Source organism: Oncorhynchus masou, chromosome 22, assembly GCF_036934945.1.
Source record: "Oncorhynchus masou masou isolate Uvic2021 chromosome 22, UVic_Omas_1.1, whole genome shotgun sequence".
NCBI classification, from domain to species: Eukaryota; Metazoa; Chordata; class Actinopteri; order Salmoniformes; family Salmonidae; genus Oncorhynchus; species Oncorhynchus masou.
The window spans coordinates 8964376-8974815 of record NC_088233.1 but is presented as its reverse complement, the minus strand read 5'-3'; the positions used below and the strand labels follow the sequence as shown (position 1 = coordinate 8974815).

Genomic DNA, 10440 nt, shown 5'->3' with positions numbered 1-10440 from the left:
ATTTCCAGTGGTTGTGTTCCTTCCAGTGTCTGTCTGACTGAAGGTTCTGTGCTTGTGTTCCTTCCAGTGTCTGTCTGACTGAAGGTTCTGTGGTTGTGTTCCTTCCAGTGTCTGTCTGACTGAAGGTTCTGTGGTTGTGTTCCTTCCTGTGTCTGTCTGACTGAAGGTTCTGTGCTTGTGTTCCTTCCTGTGTCTGTCTGACTGAAGGTTCTGTGCTTGTGTTCCTTCCAGTGTCTGTCTGACTGAAGGTTCTGTGGTTGTGTTCCTTCCTGTGTCTGTCTGACTGAAGGTTCTGTGGTTGTGTTCCTTCCAGTGTCTGTCTGACTGAAGGTTCTGTGGTTGTGTTCCTTCCAGTGTCTGTCTGACTGAAGGTTCTGTGCTTGTGTTCCTTCCAGTGTCTGTCTGACTGAAGGTTCTGTGCTTGTGTTCCTTCCAGTGTCTGTCTGACTGAAGGTTCTGTGGTTGTGTTCCTTCCTGTGTCTGTCTGACTGAAGGTTCTGTGCTTGTGTTCCTTCCAGTGTCTGTTTGACTGAAGGTTCTGTGGTTGTGTTCCTTCCTGTGTCTGTCTGACTGAAGGTTCTGTGCTTGTGTTCCTTCCAGTGTCTGTTTGACTGAAGGTTCTGTGGTTGTGTTCCTTCCAGTGTCTGTCTGACTGAAGGTTCTGTGGTTGTGTTCCTTCCAGTGTCTGTCTGACTGAAGGTTCTGTGGTTGTGTTCCTTCCTGTGTCTGTCTGACTGAAGGTTCTGTGCTTGTGTTCCTTCCTGTGTCTGTCTGACTGAAGGTTCTGTGCTTGTGTTCCTTCCAGTGTCTGTCTGACTGAAGGTTCTGTGGTTGTGTTCCTTCCTGTGTCTGTCTGACTGAAGGTTCTGTGGTTGTGTTCCTTCCAGTGTCTGTCTGACTGAAGGTTCTGTGGTTGTGTTCCTTCCAGTGTCTGTCTGACTGAAGGTTCTGTGCTTGTGTTCCTTCCAGTGTCTGTCTGACTGAAGGTTCTGTGCTTGTGTTCCTTCCAGTGTCTGTCTGACTGAAGGTTCTGTGGTTGTGTTCCTTCCTGTGTCTGTCTGACTGAAGGTTCTGTGCTTGTGTTCCTTCCAGTGTCTGTCTGACTGAAGGTTCTGTGGTTGTGTTCCTTCCAGTGTCTGTCTGACTGAAGGTTCTGTGCTTGTGTTCCTTCCAGTGTCTGTTTGACTGAAGGTTCTGTGGTTGTGTTCCTTCCAGTGTCTGTCTGACTGAAGGTTCTGTGCTTGTGTTCCTTCCTGTGTCTGTCTGACTGAAGGTTCTGTGCTTGTGTTCCTTCCAGTGTCTGTCTGACTGAAGGTTCTGTGGTTGTGTTCCTTCCAGTGTCTGTTTGACTGAAGGTTCTGTGGTTGTGTTCCTTCCAGTGTCTGTCTGACTGATGGTTCTGTGGTTGTGTTCCTTCCTGTGTCTGTCTGACTGAAGGTTCTGTGCTTGTGTTCCTTCCAGTGTCTGTCTGACTGAAGGTTCTGTGGTTGTGTTCCTTCCTGTGTCTGTCTGACTGAAGGTTCTGTGCTTGTGTTCCTTCCTGTGTCTGTCTGACTGAAGGTTCTGTGGTTGTGTTCCTTCCTGTGTCTGTCTGACTGAAGGTTCTGTGGTTGTGTTCCTTCCTGTGTCTGTCTGACTGAAGGTTCTGTGCTTGTGTTCCTTCCTGTGTCTGTCTGACTGAAGGTTCTGTGGTTGTGTTCCTTCCTGTGTCTGTCTGACTGAAGGTTCTGTGGTTGTGTTCCAGGCTGAAAGGAGCAGTGGCGAAGGGAACAGCCTGAACATTCCGGAGTCAATGTGTCGAGGCAGCTCGGAGAACAACCTAGATCTAGATCTGAGCGGCATCCCAGACTCCCAACGCTACCTAGACTCCTCCCACCGCAGCTTAGACTCCTCCTACCGCTCCCTGCCCCCCGGACTCAACAGCCTGCAGCAGAAGATCCTCCGGGTAAATGAGGAAGTCCTCGGTGAATCACACATGGACTGAACTATTATTTTTCATTGACTGTCTTGTCTTGATCATCTTGATATTTCTTAATGTATGCACAAAGCCATAGCAGAATGTCCTTATAGGGATAATACATTTCCTTCTGTTATTTTAGGTGACTGAAGAGTTGAAGATTGAGCAGGAGGCTCGTGATGACAATGTGGCTGAGTACCTGAAATTGGTGAACAGTGCCGACAAGCAGCAGGTGTATAACTCAACTTTTTCCTACGCCGACTAACACGTTTAATTTCTTGCTCGCGCTGATTTTGATGAATATAGTGGCTGAAGAAGAAGTACTGAAGAAAGTTGAATTTTGCAATGATCGCGATAAGCGTTTGTTAAACCTACCTGTGATGAATGCGCTGATAGCAAGTCACTCTGGATAGTAGCGTCTGATTGCTGAAAGTCTAATGATTTAAATGTGAAAATGCAGGTGGGACGCATCAAGCAGGTGTTTGAGAAGAAGAACCAGAAGTCAGCCCACAGGTACTGTTTTATATTACCGCTCTGTAACCTTGTTTTTATGTTGTAAAGTGCTGTTGTGACTTTGGGCAAAATGCACTTTAAATCCAATTATAAACTGGACCGTTCTAGCCCTGAATGCTGATTGGCTGACAGCTGTGGTATATCAGACTGAATACCACGGGTATGACAAAACATTTATTTTTACGGTCCTAATTATGTTGGTAACCAGTTTATAATGTCAACAAGACACCTCTGGGGTTTGTGATATATGACCAATATACCACGGCTAAGGGCTGTGTCAGCGAACTCCGCGTTGAGTAATGTATAAGAACAGTCCTTAGCCGTGGTATATTGGCCATATACCACACCTCCTCGGGTCTTATTGCTTAAATAACTATATGTCAGAAGCATGTTGAATACCTACAGTGGTCTTTCAGAAACAAGCACACCAATACACTTGAAACGTTGAAAACATTCCCAGGATTCTTGATACATCTTTTTAACCAAAACCAACCGTGCGTTTGATACAGTCTTTTGTGACTTGTGTTGTGACACAGCATCGCCAACATGCAGAAGAAGCTGGAGCAGTATCATAAGAAGATGAAGGACAGCAGTGAGAAGGACGCCAGCTCCAAACACCACAGCAGTCCCAAGGAGACCTCCAAGGACAGGCTGAGTCTCACCGACATGAGCAGTGGTAGTGGACGACACCCCACGGACAAGATCAAGACTGTAGGGCCTGGCGTCTCACTCTCACCGCCATTCTTCTTCAGCAAGCCCCGCGACTTTGCCAACCTCCTCAGGTACTGATGCTGTGCTGCTCCAACCGTGTGTGTGTGTGTGTGTGTGTGTGTGTGTGTGTGTGTGTGTGTGTGTGTGTGTGTGTGTGTGTGTGTGTGTGTGTGTGTGTGTGTGTGTGTGTGTGTGTAGGGATACAGATTTATCAGGCCACCATTCGTTGACCTGTGTGTGTGTGTGTGTGTGAGCTAACAAAGCCCCCTGGGATTGATTCTGGGTCTCAGACAGAAGAGACAGCTTGTCTCAGTGGATATGGAATCACCATGACATCATACATTGACCTCTGTGTTTCTATGACGATAGACAATTAAAAGTTCATCTTCTCCAGGAACAAGTTTGGCAGTGCCGACAACATCGCCCACCTCAAGACCTCCCTGGACACGCCCAATTCCTTCCGCTGTGAAGGCACTGGGCGGGCCCTGAGCGGCAGTGTCACCATCGGGGATGGGAAGACCGCGACCCCCGCCGCCACAACGACCCCCAAGTACACCAGCGACGACGAGTGTTCCTCTGGCACGTCCCTGTCTGCGGACAGCAACGGGAACACCTTGGCTCATGGGGTTGGGCTGGGTCTAGAAGGCGGTTCGGGGGCTGCAGTGACTCCTGGACAGAGCCTGGAGGTTGGGGACGGCCAGGGCAGGCTTGACATGACCATGGAGGAGGTGAGGGAGATCAGGGAGACCCAGGGGCAGCTGGAGGAGGACATGGAAACACTCAGGACCCAGTTCAAGAAAGACTACGGTTTCATCACCCAGACGCTACAGGAGGAAAGATACAGGTGGGGTTACTATAGCAGCAATTGGATTCCATTACAGAGTGTTGTTGGAATGTTGTTGGAATGTTGTTGGAATGTTGTAAGAATGTTGTAGGAATGTTGTAAGAATGCTGTAGGAATGTTGTAAGAATACTGTAGGAATGTTGTAGGAATGTTGTAGGAATGCTGTAAGAATGTTGTAGGAATGTTGTAGGAATGTTACTGGAGGTGAGCTACAGGTTCAGAACACACAGCATTGGGAACCTCCATTTAAACACAGTAGTATCAGCTACAACAGCAGGAACAACATGGCTGGGGTGTTCAGCACCTTGCGTGGTACTTGTATAGTACACAGATGGTGTCCTCTATATGCCAAGCTGGGAAAACAGATGTTTATTTGGCTGTTTTGTTCTGCTTGTCCCCGGCAGTTCTTGTTGCTATGTACCTAAATTGCCGGTGAATGACCAATCGCCATTGTGCATACATTTGTATTTCCTGTTAGGTATGAGCGAACAACCCATTCTTCTTCTATTTTCTGATAGGTATGAGCGGTTGGAGGACCAGCTGAATGACCTGACAGAGCTCCACCAGGCGGAAACAGCCGACCTGAAACAGGAGCTGGCAAGCATCGAGGAGAGAGTAGCCTACCAGGCCTATGAAAGAGCCAGGGATATACAGGTACTATAGGAGGAGAGGAGAGGAGAGGAGAGGTGAGAGCCAGGGATATACAGGTACTATAGGAGGAGAGGAGAGGAGAGGAGAGGAGAGGAGAGGAGAGGAGAGGAGAGGAGAGGAGAGGAGAGGAGAGGAGAGGAGAGGAGAGGAGAGGAGAGGAGAGGAGAGGAGAGGAGAGGAGAGGAGAGGAGAGGAGAGGAGGGAGGAGAGGAGAGAGCCAGGGATATACAGGTACTATAGGAGGAGAGGAGAGGAGAGGAGAGGAGAGAGCCAGGGATATACAGGTACTATAGGAGGAAAGGGAGGAGAGGAGAGGAGAGGAGAGAGTAGCCTACCAGGCCTATGAAAGAGCCAGGGATATACAGGTACTATAGGAGGAGAGGAGAGGAGAGGAGAGGAGAGGAGAGGAGAGGAGAGGAGAGGAGAGGAGAGGAGAGGAGAGAGCCAGGGATATACAGGTACTATGAGAGGAGAGGAGAGGAGAGGAGAGGAGAGGAGAGAGCCAGGGATATACAGGTACTATAGGAGGAGAGGAGAGGAGAGGAGAGGAGAGGAGAGGAGAGGAGAGGAGAGGAGAGGAGAGGAGAGGAGAGGAGAGGAGAGGAGAGAGCCAGGGATATACAGGTACTATAGGAGGAAAGGGAGGAGAGGAGAGGAGAGGAGAGGAGAGGAGAGGAGAGGAGAGAGTAGCCTACCAGGCCTATGAAAGAGCCAGGGATATACAGGTACTATAGGAGGAGAGGAGAGGAGAGGAGAGGAGAGGAGAGGAGAGGAGAGGAGAGGAGAGGAGAGGAGAGGAGAGGAGAGGAGAGGAGAGGAGAGGAGAGGAGAGGAGAGAGCCAGGGATATACAGGTACTATAGGAGGAGAGGAGAGTAGAGTAGAGGAGAGGAGAGGAGAGGAGAGGAGAGGAGAGGTGAGAGCCAGGGATATACAGGTACTATAGGAGGAAAGGGAGGAGAGGGGAGGTGGAGAGGAGAGGAGAGAGTAGTCTACCAGGCCTACTAGAGGGAGATGGATAATCAGGGAGATCTCTTTTCATTCATCAAATGCAGGGTGCAGAGTGCACTGTATGGCTGCGATAATTATTTTAGAGTGGACGAAAGTGGGCAGGCAGCCAAACTGTACTGGGGCCCTTTGAAGTGATTGTTTGACAGTCAGATAAAAACATCATGACTGGTTGTGGTTCAAATAGGGATTCTATGATTAGACCGCTCAACATGTTACGCCTAGGAGGTCCTGTAGCTGGAAGAAATGTACTTTCACCTTGGATAATAGCTACATACAATCCTTTACCAAGGTCTGGTAATAAACGATAGATAGCGTCCTGTCCTGGTGGTGAACTTGTAACGTCAAGCTGCCTCCCACTACAGAAACAGCTCCTGCATTATGGGCCATTGTTATGGGCCATTGTTATGGGTCGTTGTTATGGGCCATTGTTATGGGCCATTGTTATGGGTTGTTGTTATGGGCCATTGTTATGGGCCATTGTTATGGGTTGTTGTTATGGGCCATTGTTATGGGTTGTTGTTATGGGCCATTGTTATGGGCTTTTTTGGCCGAGACAAGTTACTACTTACTTAACTACCAATGTGCCCTTGAGCAAGGCTAAACTGTGGCAGAGGCTCTGGACTACAGTTCACTCTGTGCTTACATAAATGTGTCATGAGTGTGTCTGGGAGGGTTGGGAGAAAAATAATTTGCTTTCCAAGATGAACAATAAAATACTAATCTATTCTAGGAGAAGGAGGACTGGACTAGACATATTAAACTCCTTTAATATGAAATCAATCCCATTGCTCCTCTGTTTAAACCCAAGGTTATGTTTGCTAGACAGGCTTTATTGACCACTGTTACCCGCCCCCCTCCTTATCTCTCCCTTCCCCACCCTTCTCTCTCTCTCTCTCCCTCCCTCCCCCTCTCTCCCTCCCCCCTCCTTCTCTCTCCCTCCTTCCCTTCCCCCCCACCCTCGTTCTCTCTCTCTCCCTCCCTCCCTTCCCCCTCACCCTTCTTCTCCCTTCCCCCTCCTTCTCCCTCCCACCCTCCCTCCTTTCTCCGACCTCTATAGGAAGCTCTAGAGTCGTGTCAGACGCGGGTCTCTAAACTAGAGCTCCAGCAGCAGCAACAACAAACTGTACAGCTCGAGTCCAGTGACGCCAGGGTGCTTCTGGGTAAGAGCATCAACATCATGCTCGCCCTCGTCACCGTGATCCTCGTGTGCGTCTCCACGGCCGCCAAGTTCGCCGCACCCCTCCTGAGGAGCCGACGCCACGTGATGGGCACCTTCCTGGGCATGTGTCTGCTGGCGCTATTCTGGAGGAATTGGGATAATTTTCAGCGTGCTGTGGAGAGTGTCCTAGTGTCAGCCTAATGCTGCCCACAACCACACACAGCAACAAATGATCTCCGGGCGGATCTCAGAGCGCAGAACATCAAAATAGTCTATTTATAAGTGATTAGAACCTACAGTGGTGAGGTTCTACAGTATAGCGTTGGTCTTGGTGCTTCCTTGGTGGGGGAGAATGGATCTGTGAAAACATGGTCACTGACTGGTGAATCTCACCAGCCAGAATAACGCTGAATATCAAGTCAATGTGAGGTGCAAGAACAGACATCATAACAACAGACGGCTGAGAATGTTGTAATCCTTGATTTAATGCTGGTTCTCCCCAATGTTAAGTCATATCACGAGAGTCTACTTCCTGTTCACTCCTAAGATTTCCATTGGTCAGAAGAGGATGATGCAGTCCACAACGTCACACTGCGACAAATGATCTCCGGACTCAGTCAGAACTCCATCAGAATGGTGTATTTGTAAGTGATGAAGATCAGAAGGAGTGGGATCGAGCCTGATGGTTTTAGACAGGGGACTTGGGTTTAACCATGGTTACTAACTTACTGTTCATTATACAATTTGGATCTCAATCTCCCTGGTCTCTGATGGGATTGGTGGATTGGTCACGGAACATAATCATCAAGTCTGAACAGTTCTGTTGCCTCACTGTCGTCTCATGGTCGGAGAGGTTCATCGGTCTTCATGGACGCACACACACACGCACGCACACACACACACACACACACACACACACACACACACACACACACACACACACACACACACACACACACACACACACACACACACACACATATCTTGTTTTATTGTTTTTAATGATTGTGTCCCATAAGGCACCCTATTCCCTATATAGTGCACTACTTTAGACCAGAGCCCTATGGGGCCTGTAGTGCACTACTTTAGACTAGAGCCCTATGGGGCCTGTAGTGCACTACTTTAGACCAGAGCCCTATGGGGCCTGTAGTGCACTACTTTAGACCAGAGCCATATGGGGCCTGTAGTGCACTACTTTAGACCAGAGCCCTATGGGGCCTGTAGTGCACTACTTTAGACCAGAGCCCTATGGGGCCTGTAGTGCACTACTTTAGACCAGAGCCCTATGGGGCCTGTAGTGCACTACTTTAGACCAGAGCCCTATGGGGCCTGTAGTGCACTACTTTAGACCAGAGCCCTTTGGGGCCTGTAGTGCACTACTTTAGACCAGAGCCCTATGGGGCCTGTAGTGCACTACTTTAGACCAGAGCCCTATGGGGCCTGTAATGCACTACTTTAGACCAGAGCCCTATGGGGCCTGTAGTGCACTACTTTAGACCAGAGCCCTATGGGGCCTGTAGTGCACTACTTTAGACCAGAGCCCTATGGGGCCTGTAGTGCACTACTTTAGACCAGAGCCATATGGGGCCTGTAGTGCACTACTTTAGACCAGAGCCATATGGGGCCTGTAGTGCACTACTTTAGACCAGAGCCCTATGGGGCCTGTAGTGCACTACTTTAGACCAGAGCACTATGGGGCCTGTAGTGCACTACTTTAGACCAGAGCCCTATGGGACCTGTAGTGCACTACTTTAGACCAGAGCCCTATGGGGCCTGTAGTGCACTACTTTTGACCAGAGCCCTATGGGGCCTGTAGTGCACTACTTTAGACCAGAGCCATATGGGACCTGTAGTGCACTACTTTAGACCAGAGCCCTATGGGGCCTGTAGTGCACTACTTTAGACCAGAGCCATATGGGACCTGTAGTGCACTACTTTTGACCAGAGCCCTATGGGGCCTGTAGTGCACTACTTTTGACCAGAGCCCTATGGGGCCTGTAGTGCACTACTTTTGACCAGAGCCCTATGGGGCCTGTAGTGCACTACTTTTGACCAGAGCCCTATGGGGCCTGTAGTGCACTACTTTAGACCAGAGCCATATGGGACCTGTAGTGCACTACTTTAGACCAGAGCCCTATGGGGCCTGTAGTGCACTACTTTTGACCAGAGCCCTATGGGGCCTGTAGTGCACTACTTTTGACCAGAGCCCTATGGGGCCTGTAGTGCACTACTTTAGACCAGAGCCATATGGGACCTGTAGTGCACTACTTTAGACCAGAGCCCTATGGGGCCTGTAGTGCACTACTTTTGACCAGAGCCCTATGGGGCCTGTAGTGCACTACTTTTGACCAGAGCCCTATGGGGCCTGTAGTGCACTACTTTAGACCAGAGCCCTATGGGGCCTGTAGTGCACTACTTTTGACCAGAGCCCTATGGGGCCTGTAGTGCACTACTTTTGACCAGAGCCCTATGGGGCCTGTAGTGCACTACTTTAGACCAGAGCCCTATGGGGCCTGTAGTGCACTACTTTAGACCAGAGCACTATGGGGCCTGTAGTGCACTATATAGCGAGGATGCCATTTGAGATGTACTCGGTGGACTCTGTTTCATGTCTTACAGACAGACTTTTCTCATTTCTTCCTTATTGCCTGCAGTCACACGTTTGTCATCTTTTAAAACTGACTTGGTTTGTTTTCTTATTTTATTGGATACATTGTAAAAGTGCAATATGTTGTTTGATACATGTTTTTTTTAATGACTTTGTTGTTGTTTTTATTTAGAAAATAATTTATAGAGAAGTGAGGAGGTGCTGACTGGGGGTGGGGTGAGGGGGGTGGGTTGGTGGGGGGGGGGCACATATATGGTTGCCTGATGAATCCTTACCCACTGAGGTTTTGTGATAAGACTTCTGCCTGAGACAAAATCAATCTGATGGGGTTATCAGTTTGTATTCCCACCAGGTTATTGCTCGATAACCATCAAGACAATATAAAGACGTGAACGGTGTCACTTCTTCAGTCTCTTACAAAACTCAAATATCTCACGGGATTTTATTTATGCGCTTTTACGGAATTCCAATAGTAATAAATCATTTGAATAGCTGAGAAGAGTGGACAGTCTACAACACTGTGATATCAGGGTTATTTTACCATCTTGTGATAGTTGGGTCGTTCCACCGATTCAGTGACTTCTGAGAAGTGTCATTTGGTTAAAAAACAAAACAAAAAAACGTTGATTTCAACAAATGTTTACATTCTGTCATAAAGAGCATATGTTCAACTTAATAAAAAACAAACATGTTTTACCATCTCAAGAGTTTACATCTTTTTTAAACAAGATTTTGTCACGAAAAGATGCTTGACTATGCATATAATTGACAGCTTTGGAAAGAAAACACTCTGACGTTTCCAAAACTGCAAAGATATTGTCTGTGAGTGCCACAGAACTGATGCTACAGACGAAACCAAGATGAAATTTCAAACAGGAAGTGCCCCAGATTTTGAAGGCGCTGTGTTCCAATGTCTCCTTATATGGCTGTGAATGGGCCAGGAATGAGCCTACCACTTTCTGTTGTTTCCCCAAGGTGTCTGCAGCA

The 10440-nt window shown here is 48.4% G+C and overlaps 1 protein-coding gene across 1 annotated transcript in view; it reads left to right on the top strand.

The window, feature by feature from the left end:
• LOC135508965 (transmembrane and coiled-coil domain protein 3-like) overlaps positions 1–9659 on the top strand; it is a 51525-nt gene extending 41866 nt beyond the window's left edge. The window contains exons 2-8 of the mRNA XM_064929208.1: positions 1745–1945; positions 2100–2189; positions 2418–2470; positions 3007–3252; positions 3576–4025; positions 4544–4679; positions 6744–9659. Of these exons, the coding sequence (XP_064785280.1) occupies positions 1745–1945; positions 2100–2189; positions 2418–2470; positions 3007–3252; positions 3576–4025; positions 4544–4679; positions 6744–7046 (1479 nt within the window). The 3' untranslated portion in view covers positions 7047–9659. The remainder of the gene's footprint in view (positions 1–1744; positions 1946–2099; positions 2190–2417; positions 2471–3006; positions 3253–3575; positions 4026–4543; positions 4680–6743) is intronic.
• Positions 9660–10440: the final 781 nt, after the last annotated feature.